General features: G+C 37.6%; 2 protein-coding genes across 5 annotated transcripts in view; both read right to left on the bottom strand.

Annotated features, from left to right (window-relative positions):
• The window catches only part of LOC135586556 (nuclear pore complex protein GP210-like), a 53009-nt gene extending 40015 nt beyond the window's left edge, over window positions 1–12994 (bottom strand). Inside the window, exons 1-13 of one of the 4 annotated variants that reach the window (XM_065170129.1) lie at window positions 12851–12994; window positions 12461–12715; window positions 9866–10131; window positions 8819–8979; window positions 8498–8714; window positions 7272–7618; window positions 6739–6918; window positions 6435–6576; window positions 6207–6355; window positions 2459–2570; window positions 1762–2357; window positions 1528–1651; window positions 1114–1394 (exon numbers count right to left, since the gene is read on the bottom strand). In XM_065170129.1, coding sequence (XP_065026201.1) covers window positions 1114–1394; window positions 1528–1651; window positions 1762–2357; window positions 2459–2570; window positions 6207–6355; window positions 6435–6576; window positions 6739–6918; window positions 7272–7618; window positions 8498–8714; window positions 8819–8979; window positions 9866–10131; window positions 12461–12642 — 2757 coding nt within the window. In that variant the 5' untranslated portion in view covers window positions 12643–12715; window positions 12851–12994. The other 3 variants (XM_065170134.1, XM_065170118.1, XM_065170122.1) reach the window with 3 other exon arrangements.
• Window positions 12995–16681: 3687 nt separating this feature from the next.
• LOC103981804 (uncharacterized) lies at window positions 16682–20120 on the bottom strand. Its single transcript, XM_018824994.2, has 7 exons — window positions 19496–20120; window positions 19225–19409; window positions 17805–17885; window positions 17651–17737; window positions 17437–17569; window positions 17271–17342; window positions 16682–17163 (listed from the first exon to the last, which is right to left on the bottom strand). The coding sequence occupies exons 1-7, from the start codon at window positions 19602–19604 to the stop codon at window positions 17036–17038; spliced, it is 795 nt and encodes a 264-aa protein (XP_018680539.2). The 5' UTR covers window positions 19605–20120; the 3' UTR covers window positions 16682–17035.
• Between the last annotated feature and the right edge of the window lie 2221 nt (window positions 20121–22341).

Raw genomic sequence — 22341 nt, forward strand, 5'->3', positions numbered from 1 at the left:
GTCGAAGACGTCGAAGGCCACAGACGTCTTCGGCCTTTGGCGAAGAACCGACAAAGATGAAGTCGAGTCGCCGCCTCTCCGTTATCTCCTGGATCAGGATCGTCGAGGGAGGACGACATCGGATCGGGAAGCGTCAAGGTTCTCCCGATTCTCCCTCTTCTTCAAGCGCTTTCTCCCTCGACGCTTCTTCTTCCCTCACCGTAGCTAAGCCACAACCAAGTTGATACGACCTGATAACGGGCGGCGACGATTGAAATCGACCATTACCAACTTGTTTCGGGCGGTAATGATCGAAATATCGATCATTACCGCCCGATACAACTCAGAATCATCCGATACGGGGCTAGATCAACGGTATCGCCTGATAGCGAGCGGTCCAGATATCGGTCTACTAGCGGACCGATGCGTATCATTCGAAATTAAAATCCTAGATATCAGCAGCAAATAACATAAACCAGGGAGGTCTATCATATAAATGACTAGTAAGTTCATCCATTATCAATGTGAAAATGTAGGAACTTAATGCATATCCTATGCTAATAAGAAACTCACTGGATACACTCCCTATAAAGTTGTATCATTCTCCTACAACACTCTATCTATAACTATTAGCATCATTATCCTCTTTAAAAATAATATACAACTCTATTGTTTACGAGGAAGTAAGAAACTCCAAGAGAATTACTTGGGTGTGGCATGAATACGATTTTATTGTTTATAAGAAAATGACACCAAATGATTTTTCATATTATTCAGGAACTATGATAAGAAAATATAAAAAAAACACAATCTATAGATTCCAAATCCACATTTTTATAAGTCATACAATATAAATATCATATCCACATTTTCATGAGTCATACATATATAAAAAATAAAGTTACAAAAGTATGTATGAACAATAAGATTCACTGTATAATCGTTGCAAAAAATCATATCAGATACGGTAACCCAGTCATCAAGATAAAGCAATATTATGCATTATTATCTATCAAAAGGATCCAACCAACAAAATATGTCTACAACATAAAACACACTAAGTATATAGTTCTCAAGAAAAATCAAAGCTACAAGAAAACTATTGAAAACAATGAAAAGTAATCAGAAACCAACCAATCCTGAAGCATTCTTAAGAACCAAAAACCTCTCCCACTTAGCCCCATCAAACTGCACAACACTATTGGTGTCATTCCAAAAGGCCAATTCTTCACAGCCACTAAGTTCCCACCTCAAGCAAAGAGATGAAGAGTTTGCAAAAGCTCTTCCAGTCCCATGAATACTAACAGCAGATATGCGAATTGTGCATCCATTAGATACACTGATAGGAGAAACACGAAGTCTTGCAGGATTTCGATCAGCATTGATTGCAGCCTCAATGACATCAAGTTTGCTTGCTGTTTGACAATATAAAGTAAAACAGTGTGGAAAATAAGCCATATCAATAACATAATTCATGTATAAGTTCACATTTCAGAACCATCTCCCATTAAAATGTGTTTGATGCTGGCAGAATACGAAAATAATTACCAGGTTCATTAACAATCATCACAATTGATGAAGGAAAGCCACATAGAACAGTCAATTCCAAGTTAGCTATTGCAGGCTTTGGATGGTCATCTCCAACTAGATTTCCACGCGAAAAGAGCAATTTCTGAGCAAAAAACAAAAACATATGATCAGAATACTCTTACCCACTAAAATTATTAAAACAAATTGAAATGTAAAGCATACTAATAGTTTTTAATATTTCATATTACTTACAAACTTCCCAAATGTTTGACAAACAACTTTGTACAGCCTCCTACCACTTGAGGTTTCATGCAGCTGAACTACTGACAAATTCTGCTCACCTAGAACACCAACAGTCTCAATAAACTCAACCTTTTGATCCCATCGCTCAGGTCCTCCAAGTAACAGAACATCCATCATTGAACCAGGAACTAGATACAGTTCATCAAGACCTTTACCATCTAAATCCTGGAAAGTAGCATCAGTTTTAGACAAATCAACCCAGTAACCACCAAACTGATCACCATTTCCTGCCTGATAAGCAATAAGCGGGTAGTATGCAGCTATAGATGAAACAGCCTTTAATGTAATAATTTGATCCAAAGACTGAAAGTAAGGTACTGATTCAATGGACAAACTTGCATGCAGCACAGCTCGGCCAACGCCAAAAGCAAACAGAGATGTCCATGCACAAGGAAAACCATACTGTGGCTTAGAATCATCCACATGACGGAAAATGTCAGTGGACAATAAATCTGTAGTATTCATAAATTTAAAAGATCCACTTTCTGAAGATACTTTCCACCTGATGGAAGTACTAAAGGCATCACATCTGCTGTAGTAGTTACCTTATAATAGCAAAAAATACAATATATCAGGTTAAGATTAGAAAAGAAAAACAAAGAACTCAACTAAGAAGCAATAAGGAACAATGCTAGAAAGTAAGCACCATTTGACGTCCTCAATGTCACAGCTGCATGAAGTTGTGTTCCTATGACCACCTCTACAGGAAAAATTGGTAAGATAACCATAGCAGCAGGAACTGAAACCTCAACAGCCACCTACAAAATCAAGGAAAAAGTACTAGAGTAAAACAAAGATTCCAAATTTTCCCAAACTAAGAGTGGGTCCGTACAACATGTTTAAGATACAAGATATGGTTAGTATGCACACTGGAAAGTAGCATGTGAAACACAGGCACCTATAACTAACCAACAGAACATCAAAAGCTTAGATACTACTGTTGAAGTTTAACTCTTTACACGTGAAATTAACTAAAGCATTCTCCATGTTGGTAGGAGCTTCTGCATTGGGCCACTCCTTTTTCAAGTTCGCATCGGTGTTTTTAAAAATGCTAGGCACCAAGGTCCCAAAACACCTGAGCTGCTAGGCGCTCACCTGAGCAAAGTGATGCGCTCCAAAATATTAAAATATAAAAAATATATTAAGTGCTCAACAGTTTCAAACTGGGATAGTTCCAAAGAGGGGATTAACTGGTGCTAAACAGATCCAATGAGGATTAATCAGTGCTAACTTTAAAGAGGGACTAAAAACAATTCTAAAGAGGTATTAACAATAGTAAACAGCTTTAAAAGATGCACTGAGAAGAGGAGTCACCGGCCTACAGTGGAAGGTGGGGAAGGAGAGGGCAACGACGATGGAGGAAGCTTCGAATGGAGGCGTCAGGGATGAAGCTTTGGATGTCTCTAACGGCGATGAAGAAAGCTTTGAACCTATCCCTCAATGGTGGAGGAAGTCACGCATGAAAGCATTAGAGCCAAAAGAAGCTTCGGGCATGTCCATCAAAAGCGGAGGAAAATTAAAACCTATTCGGTGATGGCAAACCAGAGGTGGGTCGAGCGATGACGTAGAGTCTAGGGTTTCACTGGGTCAGGGTGTCACGAAGTTAGCTGGAATTGCCTAAGTCGTGAGGCACCCTTGCGGTAAAGACACGAACTTAGCTTGAGTTGCCTAAGTCGCAAAGCACACTTGCGCCAACTTCCCAGACTTAGTTGGGATTGCCTAAGTCGTGATACACCCTTGCGATATGCGTCCGCAAAGGGTCAACCAATTTGCAACATCACTCAGGTCCCGAAGGACCTGTAAAAGAAAAAGTTGATTAGTTCTTTGAAAAAGTTGATTAGTTCGAAGAACGAGCGACGGACAAGTCCCGACGTCTCGCGAAAAGGGAAGCTTTACAAGCAATTCAACGAGCACCTTGTGTGCATAAGAGAAAAGAGAGAAAGGAGGAAAACAAAAACTTTAGAAGGTTGAACAAACAGCTGCAAGTCCACAAACAGCTGCTCATCCGGTGTCGAGCGCGAAGACAAGTTCCCATCAAGTTAGCATGCGAACTTGTGAAAGATTGTTCAACGTCCGATACTATACCGAAGCCTCATCCCCCATGGTGCCACCCAAGTGGTTCCAAGGTGCTGAGATGGCTGACGTTTCTCGTGCAACAACGGACTGCAAAAAACAACCCATGGCACGCGAAAACGAAGCCATTTTGGGCTATTTTGCTCGGTGCGATGAGCGGTCGCACTGTAGTGCTGCAACCTGTTCGAACTTACATTTTTACAAGCAAAAGAACACAAAACCAAGGCAAAACATGCTTCCAAGCATCTGTACATGTAAACAAAAGCGACAAACGGTTCATTGAACAAAGTTGTTGTGGGTGTACGACGACCGTTCGTGACAAGGGGGCAGGGCATTGGGTTGTAGTGTTAGGTTTAGTTGGTTCAATTGAACCAAGTTACTGTTCAATCGAACCTGAGTTCACTTTTTGGTTCAATTCATCGGCATACACTCAGGCACTCACCCGAAGTGTCTGATGCATGGGCTCAAGCGAGCGCCCTGGCGACGCTTCAATGAAGTGTGTCACTTGGACATTGTGCGAGGTGCTCGGACCTTGCATCGCCTCGCACGAGCGCCTAGGTGAGCGCCTATACGCCTATCAAAATCGTTGGTTCTCATATAATGATCTGAATGCATTAAGGATTAAGTTAGTCTACAACACAGCACCAATATTATACTATTTATGATGGTTTAAAAATATATAAATCAAGGTAGGCAATATCGAATAATACCGCCCGGTACGGGCGGTACATACCGACCGGTCTGACGACATACCGGTACGCGGACCACCCGCTACCGGGCAGAACAAAAAATAATAATAAAATAATATATATATATATATATATATTAGAAAAAGGCGACGATCGACGACGTCGTATATATATATATATATATATATATATATATATATATATATATATATATATATAGACGAAGCGACCTCGCCCCGGGTGGGGAAGGAAAAGGCGACGTCGCCGAGGCGATGCGATGTCGGCGACGTCGCCTTTTAAATAATATATATATATATAAATATATATATAATATTTTATATATATATTAATTTATATATATATATATAAACAAGGCGACGTCGCCGAAGTGACATCGCCCCGCCTCGAAGAAGAGAGAGGCGACGTCGCTTCGGCGACGTCATCGAGTTATATTATATATATATATATATACCGAGCGGTATACCGAACGGTATACCGCTCGGTATACAGTTTCGTACCGTACCAAGCGATCGTCGAAACTCCGATACGGTACGAAATTACAGACCTTAATATAAATAGCCAGAAGGTTCTATAAGTATTAAATGAAAGCTTGCAACATGTTGTTTTGAGCATGGTATTGTTAAGCAGCAACCAAACAATCATATCACAAAGCTCTTTGTGGTGGATTATAACCAAATAACTCAAAACTAGAAAAAACTACTTATGGAAGTTGAATAATCTGATAAAACAAATTTGGCATTTTTCTCATGACACTAGAAACGTGGGTAATTCAGTGATTCAAGTATGAAAGTATGGCTGCAACTGAATGTTGACCCTTTCACCCTGATTAGTCATTAATATTGGACCAAGTGTTGCATTTTTAAAAGCAGATCCCTTACAGTCCAACAGGATTCAATAAATTACAGACATTATGAGACAAGATCACAAATAACAAGATAAAACCACTATGACTTGAGAAATTCTCATGAATAGAAAATCAAGTACTTAAGTGCAGCTAAAGGCAGCATGCAATCTGATGACTTTTGCAAGGAAGGATGCCCATTACATGGCAAAATGGGATACTAACATTGTGCCAGGAGCTCAGCAGAGTCCAACAGCCACATTCCACGTGTTGAATATGGTTACACATAACATGAAGTGCCAACAGCTCAACTGGTGGGAGAGAATAAAAACTCTTTTTTTGTAAAATTTATTCAAAAGTTTCTTAGATACAATTCCTTGTAATGTTAAATTCTGAAAATCATCCACAATAGATTATTCTGATGAGTGTTAAGTGACAACCACCAGAGTCAAAAAAGTAGTCAGTAGTAAGTCCAACAGAACTAATAAGTGAAATTACTATCCTAATTTTTCAACTAGATACCATAAAGGAACAAAATTGCTAGGATAAAATAATTCTCAAGACATTTTAAAAGAACTTCTTTGAAATCAATGTAATCATCAGTTTATCACATATATTCAGAAAAACTAAAACTTATTGTCTAATTACACCATAAACCCAAATGAAACAAAGAAAGAAAAAAGTCATGTTTAAACCGAAGTATTTACTTTATATTAATAAATCTACACAGATCATAGGGGATGAATCTTTTAATTCCAATATGTAGATACCTCATCAAAGTTTGCAGAATCAAACACTGAAATCACTTTAATAATTACGTGACCAGGTCTTTTTGCTTGCAGAGAACCAAAACCAGATGCAGAAACAACAGCCTCATTAGATGAAAACCATTTGTAATCTTGGAGGTATTTTCCACATCCTAGAGAAAGTAATATGAGGATAAATTGCAGAAATTGTATATCAATTTAAATAAGATATTAGATAAAAGTCACATCAACCTCCAGTTGCCTTTATTTTAAATTCCTGATCAATTCCAGGAGCCCAAGGCAAGTGAATGGTTCCAAAATTGTAATCATGCTCTTCCTCCAAAATTAGCTTCACTTTGCTGCAGACGTTAACTTCTTGCACTATACTGAGAACCTAAAAAAGTAATGTAGATAAGGAAGCTGCCAGATTTTATTAACCTTTGCAACAAACAAGATCATCATTCTCTAATCATATAATCACAAGGAGCAGCAATGCTTCTGAGACAAAATAGAGAAAAAGGCATGATGGCACAAATCAGAAGCAAAAAAATTTTACCTCAACCATTTCCAAATTCTCCCTCTGGTAAGTTAGAGCAGCAGTCAGAGTACCTTTTCCTTGAGAAATTGGAATAAGCAATCTAGAGTTTTCCCGATTGTAGATTGAAGTAACATCTTTTGACACAGAATATAAATCCCAGTATTTAGAAGTGTTACTTTCCAATCTAAGACCATTGTTCTGCCATTTAAGAAAGAATAAGAATCACAAATGAACAAGTCAATTATTGCTTCAAGGAAAGGACAGGTAAATTAACTTTTTCCTGAGCACAGGATCTATCATACATCAAACTGTAGCTCAAAACATAAAAAGGGCAAGACCAAGATTTTAAAGCATGGAAGCAGTATGCAGTCAGTACAGTTGCCACATACTGCTATGCAGTATATGGGTGCATAAGAAGATGCACATACATGCTCTATTTTAAAATTCTTCAAAAATGAATAAAAATTTTAAACAGGTATCTAAATAAAGATTGAAATAATATAGCAAATATAACAAAAGAAACTAATTGGTCATAAAAGGCAGTTTCATACCTCTGTTACAAGTATTTCATTTGCATCAGGCCCTTTGGAGAAGACTTTAATATGGACTATGTACTCTTGGCCTGGAAAGACATACCAAACATCTGAAGAAGAAATAGGTGCCATGCCTTCAAGAGGAGTAGAGTCATTAGTCACAGGTACTATGTATAGACACAATTTATCTGGTATGACAATATGCATGGTTGATGTCTGTGCATGACCGGAAACTCTAGTGTCCTCAACAATAATATCTGTTATTCCAAGATTCAAGGCATGAACAACCCCCATCATAATGTCTACATGAGCCACTGAAGAATTTGTCACATACCATCTATGGTGTGGGGATGGTAGATCAACCACTGCAAGATAACAACAGCACATCACAAGGGAAACTTGATGGTTTATCTTAAAGAAATATTTGCAGTACCATATGACCAAGACTTGCTTCAGTAGTAAACAGGATTTCATCCACTGCAAATACAAATATGCATGCATATCTATGTCGGGACAGATAAAATATGGGAAATGTAAAAGGAAAGAAATTAGGTGGAAGGATTAGACTCATGGCATTTAATCTCAGAGTTAAAAATCACAAATATTAAGCCTACACTAGTTTCACAGTGCTAATCATCACGGATCTTGAAATTAATCTTACCAAAGATGAACCATATCCAAATTCCTACCCCTGGAGAATGTAATTAACTATGATATATCATCACTAATAGTAATTGATCTCAAAGTTTGGAACATTACAGCTTTGTTGTTGTATGAACAATCTGGAACATAATCCCCTACCTGGTAGCTGTATTAAACATATTTATAGTTATAGTTAAATAATCACTGTGATTGACAACCAAAATGAAGAGAATGACATGATGTAGAGTTTGGATTCTTCATGCCTTTTAACTGAAGGTAGGGTTCCTAATATGTATACTCTATGGTCCACACACACTTTTTAACAAGGCCATCAATTAGCTGCATAATAAGAAAGAAATTATTCAATTTAGACAGTTTTTTCCTGCACACACACACATAGGCACAAGACAACAACGATCTAAAATGTTAATAGCACAGCCACAGCAATGCTTGAACTGTGCTTATACAGTGCACTGACACAGATCAAAGTTCAACGCCTGGTTTGCACATGAAATTACGTAGAAGTTCATTATTCACAGATAAAATAGAAGATACATCTAACATTTAGTTCTCACACATATATTAATGTATAAAGTAGAAACCTTTAGCAGTCTTCAGATGAATGACCCTCAGACTGTAGCACAACAGAGCACCAACAGTGACAAAGACTGGCGATGGAGGATCTAGTGACATAGCTTCAGCAACAGTCAAAATGATTTGGTCCATCACATGCTCAAGTTGTGGCTCCAGTAACTGAGCACTTACAACCTCATGGCCGATTGCAACTCCCTTGACCACATACAAGTCTGAACCAACACCCTGGAACAAATTGAAGAAGAAAAAGTATTATTTAAAACAATAAAAGACCTTAATTATTAATTAAAAGAAATAATATACTAAAGGTAACATTAGCATATATGTACTCTATCTTCCAGCTCAATTTGCAGATCCAAATCACCACAGTCACTTAATGGTGTTTCCTTCAGAGGAATATGAACAAGATGGTTGATGCTATCTGACTCTAAAGATTTAGGAAAAAGCTTCCACAAGAACTGTAAGCCCACCAAAGACGAAAACACATTTTCTGCAAGAATAAGAGGTCACTCAGAAATAGCCAAAACTTGGGAAGACAATAGTTGCTTGGCTCATTCAACTGTTAAAAAGAGATAGGAATGTTAAATAAAATAGCATAATAAAGATGAATGTGCAGAAATCATAAGCTAGAGGCAGAGAATAAATTTGCAAATTTTGAGTGGAATATGGATCCACTATGAATAAATGCATTTTTGTTGTTTCATCTTCTAATCAACCACATTCATGGAGAATAACATTCTTTTAATGTTAACTGCACCACCAACAATTTACCAGGATAAACTTAGGAGGCATCAAAAAAGTGATAGAAGAAACAAAAACAATAATGAATTAAGAAATCCCAAGTTTTTTGTTAATCAGGCAACACCCAATTTCAACTCCAAACGCATAGCGGTGGGTCCCACAAAGAGAGGAAAGAGAGGACCATGGCACTATTGGATTTACCGCAGAGAGAGGAAAGAGAGGGCCATGGCGAAAGTTCATCTTGCATGTTAGCAATAAATTTGATGTATAGAAAACTCATGAATTATGTTCCTTTCAGAGTTCAACAACAGAAAATTCTACAGTACCAAAAATCTCTTAACATCCATAAATGTCATTGAACAGCCATAAACAGTGATGTGATAACAAAAGAAAAATGCCGGATGGGCTAAATAGTTTCATTTCCGACAATGAACTTATTGAAGGCAACATTAATTGCATCTTCCTGTAACTTTCAAATTTGGATTGCTTAAATTTAAGCCTTATTAAGTAAATTTGTCAGAAATTTTCCTTCCACAATTGCTTACAAAATTTAACATGTGATGAGACAAACATGTCATTAGAGGAGAACCACCTGCTCATTATAACAAGAAAAGATGAAATGAATTATATGATACCTTCACTATCAAAAGCACGGATGCGCAATGTGGAAAGCTCATCTAGGTCGATTTTCACTGCATGATGGAATATTTGGATTCTTGATATCGTATCAATAATGACTTTACAACGAATTGTGATATCACTATGTAGATCAGTGGCATAAACTGCAGTCTCCTTCCGTCCACTGTAGCGTGAAATGGATATCAATCGAGCACTTGTCGAGCATCTACTACTTACATTGTACTCTGGTTGAACTCTCAAAACATCATGATGATCCCAGGACCTGCAAAGGAGAAAAGGAATCGCTTATAGTTCCTTTGGGAAGAAAAAGATAAACTATTGTATCCATGCTCTTACAAGCTTTATACTTAATTTAATATGCAACCTTCAATCTAATGCACTTTTTAAGTGCCAAAAAGGCACTACTATGCTGATGTCATATCATGTATTAATAATTCTAGTTTCTCTTGCAAAGCACAACTTAGCCAATTTCCTATATCACCAACAACATATTTTGAACTGAAAGCTTTGATAAAATGACTTTCCAGCACAATTAATTGTCTAAAGTTAGCACAAGAAATGGACAACCAAAAGAAAAGACAGAGAGTAATACTAAAAGTAAATAATTGAATTCAAATGAGGAACAGATAATACAAACTCATAATACAATATAAACTTTTCTCCAAAAGAATTTATTGGAAATAAATGAAAATGGAACTCAAGGTTTGCAAGGTTGTGCTATGGTTAAGGGACCCAGTGTAAGATATGAGATCAATACCTGATAGGATCAGTAGAATCAAACTATATGCTGATGTCAAAAGATAAACTATTGTATCCATGCTCTTACAAGCTTTATACTTAATTTAATATGCAACCTTCAATCTAATGCACTTTTTAAGTGCCAAAAAGGCACTACTATGCTGATGTCATATCATGTATTAATAATTCTAGTTTCTCTTGCAAAGCACAACTTAGCCAATTTCCTATATCACCAACAACATATTTTGAACTGAAAGCTTTGATAAAATGACTTTCCAGCACAATTAATTGTCTAAAGTTAGCACAAGAAATGGACAACCAAAAGAAAAGACAGAGAGTAATACTAAAAGTAAATAATTGAATTCAAATGAGGAACAGATAATACAAACTCATAATACAATATAAACTTTTCTCCAAAAGAATTTATTGGAAATAAATGAAAATGGAACTCAAGGTTTGCAAGGTTGTGCTATGGTTAAGGGACCCAGTGTAAGATATGAGATCAATACCTGATAGGATCAGTAGAATCAAACTATACTGGGTAACAAGATATTACAAACCAATTTTTAAAAAAATAAAACAACTTAAAGATTAAAAAGGTGCAAAAAATAGAATATTAAAAATTACTAATAGAATGAAACTGAATCTAATATCTTTAGGAAGCAATCAAGACATTATAGTTACTAATATATTGACATCTTTATCAATGCATACAAATAATAAAGCAAAACAAGTCTCAATTAGATACACAACTTATACCAAGAAAGGAGGTTCACCACCAAAAGCAAAAAAAAATGAAGTCCAGGGATTCTCTCCAAGGGAAGGATTTATGAAAGAAAGCAAAATTTTATACAGTGGCAGCATAAGTGGTTTCAGTATGTTGCTAACACAATACAACAGGTACTGCTGTCAAGCTAGCTAAAATAAACACAAGTTGTCCTGATACTCTCGACATAGTATAAAATAGCTAACACTGACTCGACATTGCATGGGATGGATCAGCATGAGACCGGCTATACTGGCCAAAAACTCAATCCATAATCTAAATGACCATAAGAGGGTGGCTTGAAAAGGCCCGATCAGCTTTCAAGGGACAACGTATTGCTTTTGAAATTACAAAATTGGTCTAGACTCTATAGCACGTTGGATTGATCCTGTCAAACCAGTCATCAACTAATGCAAAAATAAGCCAAGTTTGCTAACTCCAAATAATTTCCTGATTTTCAACAATCTGAGTTGGGCTGTCTCCATAATGTAGAAGAAGAGGGTACAAACATGATTATAAGCATAATCTACCCTTTTTAGAATCACAATCCTAGATGGGTGCTCCAACTCATGAAAAATTTGCATCTCATACCAAGAAAACTGGTTAGGAACAATAAGAAAGGATATTATGGACCTCACAATATATATTGACATTGTCGTCAACAAAGCTCAACCGAAGGGGATCTGTCATACAGGCAGTCTTGAGTTGCCCAAGCTTCAATCATGACAACCACTTGTGAAATTATCAACGTTTGCAAAACTAGGCGGGATAGTTGACGGCTGATAGTTAATTGAGGCAAGCAAGAACGACAACACATGATAACAGTTGACAACGACTTAGTGACGATCTCGACTTAAACTTGTAAGTAAATGAACAAGATTCCATTAACATATTTCATAGTCAGCGACATAGCAGACAGAGGCTCCCAAGAAAACAACACTAAATTCAACGAGCTTCCAGAAAACGCAGCACACTGGCCGCCGTAAATTGGAACAAATTAAAGAGAAAAAAAATCAGTTGCAAGGTTGAGGATCGAGGTGGTTGCGCAGGATCGAGGGAAGAATTAGATCGAAGAGAGAGATAATACCAAGCGAAGCATCCACCGCTGCCCTGGAGGCGGTACTCGACGGAGTGCGTCATGCGAGGGGGCAGCAGCACGTTCAAGTCCGTGATGTGCGGCCCCGGCGAGGTCGGCGCCACCGGCCACGGAGCCAACGCCGTCAGCACCACGGCCACTGCCAGAGCCGCCGCCGCCATACGGCGCGCCATCTCAACCGTCCCCCGCTCTCTCTCACCCACCCAGGCAGCCACAGCGAGACCGACGATGGTAAGAACAAAAACCCTAGAGAGTAAAAGACATGGGTAGTGAGAAGGGGTGAACTGGCAGTTGTGAAATAGAAGAGGGAAGGAGAGGGAGAAAGCGAGAGAGAGAGAAGTCGGCTATACAGCACGCAACACGAGGCGGTGGGGCGCGCACCGAAAAAGAAGGGGTCAAGCTCTCGTGCGCCTGAGAACTCGGCTAAAGCGTCGGGTCAGGTACCGTTGATGTGTTGGTCGCCATATCTTAGAAACGCAACCCAGTTGCTCTTTCGGTATATTAAGACCCGGTTGCAGACGAGAAAGGAAATGCTCCGGTGTAGACAATATAACAAACAGCTTAAAGTCGAGGAGGGCGAAAAAAGCCTGCTGCCTGGAGATCAGATGCTTTCTCTAGAAAATTTTCGATGGGGCTCATGTGTGCGGTTTCACTCACTACAGAAAAGTCACGCTTTCCAAGTTTGAAATAACATGTTTCCCCCTCTAAACCTTAATATTACATATATATATATGAATTTTTATATACTTTATTTTCATCCAATCAACTCAAATTAACTACTACTAATCATGATTGTCAATGAATCTCAAAAATAATAAATATTAAGTACCTTAATAATTTTTTTATTATTTCTATCAATTATTTATTACTTTTTTAAAAATACTTTAAAGAAGTGTTAAGGTTAACTTGAGTTTCAATTTCAAAATACTATCGAATAACTGACAAAAATTAACTATGGTGACATATTTGTAAGTTTTTGAGTTTTGAATAAATATGAAAATCGCTAATTGGCAACTATATTTTATGGAGCTTAATAGAATTCAAATTGCTTCATAATATTTTTTAATTCAAGTATCATATAAAATGTCCTAGTAAATTGAGATTTGCATGAATTTTTTAAAAGAATTTCTATCTTCCATAAATTCTTATATCACGTCTTAATTTTTAAAAATTCATACTAAACACCCTTTTATTTAAAATGATAATTTTGCACTTTTCTCGTGTTGAATCTGCATTCATCATTGCCTCCCCTCTCCTCTATCCTATTGGACCAACAACCTTCACCCTTGACCCTCGTCGAACTCGTTGCATTCGCATCTATATAACAAGCAACGAACGATAACCATATTGGTCCATCCCTTAAGTGTGAGGGTTGTCGTTGCATCTCCTCATTCTCCTCAAAAGAGAGTCGTTGTCACCTCCGTAAAACTCATTAGACTCTTTCCTTCCTATGTACAAGGATCATGAGTAAAGTATCTCCGATAGAGATAGAGATAAATTACTCTTTTCATGCAACAAAGGATATTGTATGAAAATTTTTGATAGTTAGATGCTCATGTGAGTTTCTTAAATAATTTTTTTTTAAATATACCCTTAAAGATTTTATAGTTATATGAACATCACATCTATCATTTATTTAGATTTATTTTTAAATTTTGATTATTCTTATAATAAAGAATCTAACCTTCTCCATTAACCACACAAATCAGATTGATTTTTTTTATGTCAACCATTGTAAACCTAATGATAGGGATTATCTGTCATGTTTTTACACAAATCAGATCGGTGATGTATTAAATCATCTCTAAATTCTTTACAAGTCATTCGGATGAGCGTAAATAAAATATTTCGTTAGAGGATACATAGTGACGTGACATGAAAAAGAAGTCAATATAATAACATCTGTGAATAGATTAAAGTTGACCTCTTGTTGTCTTCCAGAGAGTGCACTAAGGTTTGGATCTTGTAAGTTGGCCTTCATCACATGGGAATCATCTTCTTTATTTTCATTTTCCCTCTCCCTATCAAAAGGCATGCACCGAAAAAGCTCTCACGACTTTAGAGAGGTTCAAATCAAGAAGAATCTTATGGCAGGCGAAAGGAGAATGGCAAAGAAAACGAAGACATCGATGGCACAACGACATGCCAAACACTTGGTGGGTTTGTCCCATGAAGAGCTTCAAAACTTGGAGTTCATGTTGGTGCCCTTTGCCTCCCGCAAACTTTGAGAAATGTAGCCATCTTAAATTAAATTGATTTGTTTACTACTTTATATCGTATAGATAGTATCGTAATCTTGATATGATTTAATCTAGGTTGTTTTAGTTTATGTATAACAAGAAAATATAGTAATACATCAACTGAAAATTATATATATATATATATATTTTTTTTTTAAAAAAAAATTAAAATATATATTCTTCTATAAATGATAATGTTATGAAACAAAAAATACAGTATAAGGAAGGAGGCTCTCATTTTAAAATATATAAATTAATACTGAACTCTTTGGATTTTGTTTTGGTCCACAATGGACATATGACCACCGCTAGAATAGAAAAAGTGTTGGTGGGCATATCGCCGAACAAGTTTTGCATGGACTATCCGAACGAGATCGAGATGATTGGATCGTCTTTGACTCAAAGAGGAGGAATTCTGTTTTGACCAAGTCATCCAATAGGCTTAAATGAACTTCTTCCTATTTTCAAACACGACAAAATTCACAAAAAAATCCATCAAGTTAACTTCGTCACATCATATTAGTTGACGATTAAAATTGAAACCATCATAATATTAGTTTCTTGTTAAGATTTATCAACCTCAATATGCAGCCTAAACTCCAAAATGTTATATTCTATGCACTTAATCAAATTTCTAAAATACTTTTATAGATATCAGATCACTATCTACTTCCAAGCTGAAACAAACACCCTCCCTCCTCGGATCGATCTTCTTCCTACATCACTGTCCATGTCTCTTTCACCAACATCTTTCGATTCCTCGAGTGATATCAAAGATGTTAGCCTTCCAATCTCATCAACCAATCTGATGAGACAAGCACTTACTCAATAATCAATCAAGTTATTTGAGACTTTGAGCCTCAAATTAATAGACTCAAGTTATTTCTGCAGCAAAACTTTGTCCATCATCTCATGCTCATGCTCAGTTCATTTAATCATCAACAGTGATGTCTGCAAGATGCGTCCATACTGAACGTTAACGGAGCTATCGAACCAAATGCGAGGGGCACCGAAAGCAGCTGGTGGAGAATAAAGCCCCACTCCCAGTAGTCTCAGAATCCTTCCTTCGCATCCGCGTCTATAAAAGGAAGAGCCATGAGAGGAGCTCGCCATTAAGCCATTTCCAGGCAAAGAAGCTATCGGTGGTGCCTGTGAAGGAAACATCGTTCATGGCGACTCATCGGAACTGCCCACAGCGAGACCAGGCGAAGCTCCATGGCGACGACTACGTCACCTACGTCACCAGGATCGAGAAGACGACGAGCATGATCGAAGGGCCTCACTTTCCCAACCTCCATGCCATTTACAAGCACAAGGAAAGGTACGAGGAAGAGGAGAGGTGCCCGGCCGGGCGTTTTGGTAAGGCAATGCACCTGGAGAGGTTCGAGGACGACAAGGGCGCATATCGAGTGTGCGAGAAGACGACCTACGAGGAGGAGGAGGACATCGACTCGGAAGCCGGAGAATTCATCAAGCGCAAGCACCTCACGACCGTCAAAGCTGCCTGAGAACGCTTTCAAAGAATGGCTCTACCATGGTTTGGCACCTTCAACGTATGCTTCTCTACTGTGCTCGTAAGCCAGCCATGATGATACGATACTACTGATCTATGTTCTTACGCTTTTAAATAAAGATCAATTTAGCTATTAGTTAAAGATCTCATGTTGTTGAGGGTAAAAGGGGTGCCACCTGCACAAGGATTCAAAACTCAATTATGGAATTAACAAAACTGGAACGCCCAGTGAATGAAAGAATCAGGCCAAATTTTCAACGTTGCAGATGCACACAAGATAAACACATTTATGAAGAAAGTACTAAATTCAACCAAGTTACTCCAAATTACACTAGCCAATGTCTTTAAGATAAACCCAATAACATGAAGTTATGTCCTACTTATTTTGAGAATAGTCGATCGTATTTAATGCATTAAATATTAACATACAAGAAGAAAACATCATATTCTCTACCTGAGGATCACAAGAGTATTTCCCTTCATATAATATCGAGGAGGCAAGTTTTATCCCAATACAATAGTGGACTTGTGACAATGGAGTCTGCTCTATTTTTTTACTCGTTGAAAAAAAAGAAAAGAAAGGAAATAAAGATAATTGTATAACAGAAAATATGACTCGACAAGTGGCTATGTTGAGCTCTGCCTCCTCAAGATCATATGATGCACTGGTGCAGCCATCTTCCAAAAGCATGTTTTCAAACTACAACAACAGTCAGTCCCATGTATCTATTATAAAATGAATGTAATCAGTCTAAATATCAAGAGATCAACTTTCTCACCCAACTTATATAGGCACAAATTGGAAAGTTTAAATCATTTTGAACCAAAACCAAACCACTTTGCCAAAAAGAACTTGCTCTTCCCACGAGAATTTGTTTCTGGTGCCTTCACTGGAAGCCGCACTGGAATTGGTGCTTGCACCGGTGGTGACTTCTCTTTTGCTGCAACCAACATATTCCACGTTCAGTAAAGCTTAGTGACAATGATATATTCTCCATTTGAAATTTTCTCTCGTAACTCTAAAATGTCATTTTGTTATACAACTTACTCTCACAAGAAAGCATCCCATAATTGTTCTTCAGAGCTTCAAGAAATAAATTCTCCTTGTTTTCTTGCATCACTAGTTGCAAACAGAATATAAGATAATAGCAAACAACACATACGAAGAGGATTGCCTAGTTAGACTGAAGTTATTATGAAGAACAGAAAATTACATTGAGAAAAAAATTCTTGTCTGTAGTTGGGAGCAAAACCGACTGATAGCAACCGTACTGCCTCTTCATCTCTCTTTGTAACAAACTGAGCAGTATCATCAAGATTTTGTGTATCTAAGAGAATACCTGCAAGCTGGAACAACATATTTCTTCATAGAGAGTACAGAGTTAACGAAGAACCGATTAGTAAAATCATAGATTTCAAGTTTCATACCAAAAGCTTTTTCAAGTTAGGATTCTGAAGTAGATCATAGGCTTCTTCACAATAGTTGTCTGTGAGAATTGTGCACAGAGAACCCACCTATACAACAGAACTGGAGCATGTATAGAACTGTTTGTGCTTGAAAGATTGAACAGTGAATAATCACCTCATTGTTAGTTTTCAGCACATCCTGCCCGATGACAAGCATGGCTAGTTTGTTGGCCATCAAAAGATTCTCCAGATCTACCTGACGTAAGACATGGAACAAGAAAAAAGTATAAATGACTTGTAACAAGCTGCAAGATTAAGATACATCTTTCATTTCAACATTTCATATTTCTATTTGATAGGAAGAACTATACAAAATGAGATATTGAGAGTAAAAAACCTTTACAGTTCCATTATATAAATGAACACAGAGAGAGAGAGAGAGAGAGAGAGAGAGAGAGAGAGAGAGAGAGAGATGAGCTAGAATACTATCCGGACGCCTCAATCCTATCACCTCAATATCAATTATGGAGAGTCCAAACTGAAAATCAATTCTGTTAAAACATTATCTTGAAGTTTGAAAGGCCTAGAAGTAAAAAATTCATCTTTTTCAAAAGCTGGAACATATGAATATTATAGAAGCCCATATAAGTAGCTTTAATAGTATAGTTTAATACACAAGCCACAAGTGTCAAAGACAAGGTGAGTTTTTTCATGGATTTATCGAACAATATTTAGCCTATGATCTGTTCCTTTAAAGTGGCTAAAAACTGAAATTATTTTTGCGTGAATGAATGTTCTTTACACCATTTGTTTTGTGCTAATGAGAATAATGCACAAAACATATCCAAATTACATGACTCTTGGTTTCTACATATTATAAATATTGTAGCTTTTGGAGGAAATTATCTTCAATTGAAGTCCCCATGATTTATTTTGAGGTGATAAAACTGACTTGAGGCCTGTCTCCATATGGATAAGCACAGTGATTGTTGCTAATGGAACATATAAAGGTTGTGAAAGAATGTGTAATACCCCATTATTTCAACAGGACAACTGGGTATCAAACAGCTGATAATTGATTTGATTAATGAGTAACATAGTCCATGTGCATGCAGAACTGTCAGTATCATAAAAACACCAAGCAGAATTTGTCTAATATTACTCCTTTATGTTCTTCATAATACAGGTTCAAAGCATTCCAAAAATTCAAAACATCATGAACACTGAAACAGAAGACTCACCATCTAATAATGTAGTCTGCCAATATGATGTTTTACATTTCAAATAAGCAATCCAACATTAAATGTGCCAACCCCAAATAGTTGAAACACCACGACTTGTCATCATTGTTGTTCTAATCCAACATGAAATGTGAATATCACGGTCATCATTTTAACAAGGTTATCTTCTTTTTTTTTTTTTAAGCATTATGTGCATAGACCAAAAGCTCTTTGAAGTCGATGAAAAAGGGGATGCAGATTTAACTTCTTGTTAGTCTAGCATGTATATTAAGTACAGAATAACCAGCTTGCAGCAAGTAAAACAAGATATTGATGGAATGCTAAGCAAACCACTCAGTGCACAGGAGTTCATACCTCATCGGCAAAGAGCAATGCCGAAGCATCAATTCCAACATGGTAAAAGAGCCAAGCAGCTTGCTTGTGATTGGTCATCCTCCTCCTCTCCATGTTCTCCACCGGCACGACCACCACCTCCTTCTCCTCCCTATTCCATAATAACCACGCATAACATATGGCTGCCACCATCGAACTCGTCGTGCCTATCAAAGAAAACAGACGATAGTCAGAGAAATTAGGCATTTTGAAGAAATGGAGGGAAGCTACAATCCGATCAAGAACTCGGAACTGTTAGACGATCCAGAGAGTATGATCTTCGCCTTGGCCGACGCTTCGCCGCGGGAGATCCTCCCGATCATCTTCCTCTGCCTCCTAAGGAACGCATTGATCTGCCTCATGTTTTCAGGCGGCGACGACTCCGGCAGCCGGTTGCAGGCCTTCAACGAGGAGGAGATGGCTTTCCCACGGTCGGACCCCTTTTCTTTCTCCAGCCCAGTGAGCGTCTCCAGCGAGCAAGTGATCGAGGACACCGACCTCCGAAAAGCCGACTCCACCAAATTCCGCGGCGGCGACAGCAGAGGCTGCCGCTGAGCAGCGTCCTCTTCGGCCTCAGCCGGAGGCGGAGCAGGGGAGCGGCTGCGGAAAGTCCGCCGAGAAGTTGCGGCGGGGGAAAGAGGTTCGGAGGGGGTTTCCTCGCGGAAGCGGGACGTCCGGTGGTACGGTTGCTTCGGCGGGAGAGATTGCGGAGGCGGGCGGCCACCCCCGTCGGAGGCGGGGTGAGGGTCGCCGGTTGCGGCGGAGTGGGTCTCGCTGGGCGTGAGGAGGGACTCGGACGAAGTGGTTCGGCCGACGCGGGAAGAGGATCGCCGTAGGATCTCGTCGCTGATGCCGTCGAACGACCTGTGCCTGAAACATCACTTGCAACGTTTTGGCATCCTGTTGTTTTCGTTTTGTTTTAAGATATATTCGGTTACATCGTTTAGTAAAGATGTTTTTTAAAACAAAAACAAAACCAACGGTATCATTCGAAATTGAATCTAATGTTTCCGATCATCAGATGTCGTCACAATTCAGAAATTGGGCATTCAATAATAATTCGACAATAAGAAAAGGTTTCATTAGACGATTTATAGATATAAAGATTTTATTGCATCTTAATTTTTTTAAACATAACTAATTATTAAGAGAAAAATAAACAAAGATAACAAAATAATGAATTAAAACATCTATAATTTTGATACCAAATAAATCGTTCGTGACTAATTTGAGTGATTGGTGATTATCGTTTAAATATGCATCGATAAGTTAGAAAATTCATCCACGGCATGATAATTTATCATTTATGATATTTATATAATTCGTAATATTAAGTTGCTTTAATAATCGTGCGCGCAAGATCATGGTCCTCTCATGCAGTCAGATATATTATATACCTCCTTGCCGATCTTGACAATGGATCCCTGCGATCAACCAACGGCGAGGATTCCGTCGCCTCCGCCGCAGCAAATCTGGGCGATCCAAGGAACCTGGCCGGGGAACCAGGCCTCGGAGGCGATCCGGCAACCACCTTCCTCGCTTCCTCGAGCCACTCCTGGGTGAGCCTGCTCGTGTGCTTCGTGGCACCGCCTCTGTCCTCTTCTTCCTTCTTCGCGCTTCCCCCACCGAGATCGTACGTTCGTTGCTCCACGTTTACGCTGCCGAAGAACCAGTCGTTCATGAAGTCCGTGAGGTCCGGAAGGGGTTCGCCGCGGCTTGCCGCCCCTCGCTTCTGCGACTTCATCGCTGAGTCTTCTTCCTGCTCCATGAGAAAGGAAGCACAGCATCACCTGAGTCGTTTAGCGGCATGCACGCAATGCAGGAGTGGGAATTCAACATACCTTTGATGGAGGTGAAACCGATGGTGAGGCGTTGGCTGTAGGAGAGTTGGGTTGGTGCTTTATGCAGTGTGGCTGACATTGCAATGCTGGGAGAGGCCGGCTGGTTGTCTTCTTATGCGTTGGTCTTATAAGTTTAGAGATCACTTGATTGATTATAATCATGATATTATTTTCAAAAATATATTAACAATTATATGGGATATTTGTCCCTTTTCTTTGATGTTTGGTTCATCTGTTGGATATGCTTAAATTTAAATTTGAATAACTAAGTAGATAGTCTATTTTGGATTTAGAAAGAAAAAAAAACTTGCTATCATTCTTATTATTAAATGATAATTTTAATATTCTTTATATATTATAAAAGGCATGTGACGATTAGAATAAAAAAAAATATATTTATGCATTGAGATATGTGCAACAAAAATGATCCGACACATAAACGCATATAATATATATATATATATATATATATATATATTATGTATATACATAATTATTGGAGTACACATGAGTGCCAGTAGAATTCAATATATAAATTAAATCGAAAATATGCATAATTATTTATTTATATATATATATATTATATATTATATATATATATATATATATATATATATATATATATATATATATATATATATATATATATATATATATAATAAGTGTATTATCATAAAATTTTAATTTAGGCATGTTGATGAGTGATTTGAGCTTAATAAGTCAGTTATTATATCATGTCATATCGTAAAAATAATCATCTTTATTTTTGAGATAATAGTATATAATATATTAATATTATTTGGGGATGATGTTGATCTACGTTAAAAAAGCTTTTGGATGCTCGATATAGTATCGACTTATAGTAAAACTAATTTTAGGTGGCGTTCTCAATATATTTGCTTGGATGCTTAAGTCAAACTCTCGAAAAATGATTTAGGTAGAGGTAAGAGTGAGAAAATTAAGACCACAATAACACACCCTAGTTTCCATTTAATTTGTGATTATGATAAATAATTTTATTTTTATTATATATATATATTAATTAGGAGGATGTCGTTTTGATTAAAGATGAATATTTATGTAAATTTATTATGTCTCTCAAGTCTTCTTTCTCCCTTGACAGTGTATCACCGTCACCAACAGTATCTTATTATTAAATGAATCATAATATAAGCTTTTTCCTCTTCAGAAAATTACTATATTTTTTCTACATGATTACATCTTCGTAAAACCCTTTGGAAATTAGCAATTGATGTAC

This window comes from Musa acuminata, chromosome BXJ1-4 (genome assembly GCF_036884655.1).
Source record: "Musa acuminata AAA Group cultivar baxijiao chromosome BXJ1-4, Cavendish_Baxijiao_AAA, whole genome shotgun sequence".
Classification (NCBI taxonomy): Eukaryota; Viridiplantae; Streptophyta; class Magnoliopsida; order Zingiberales; family Musaceae; genus Musa; species Musa acuminata.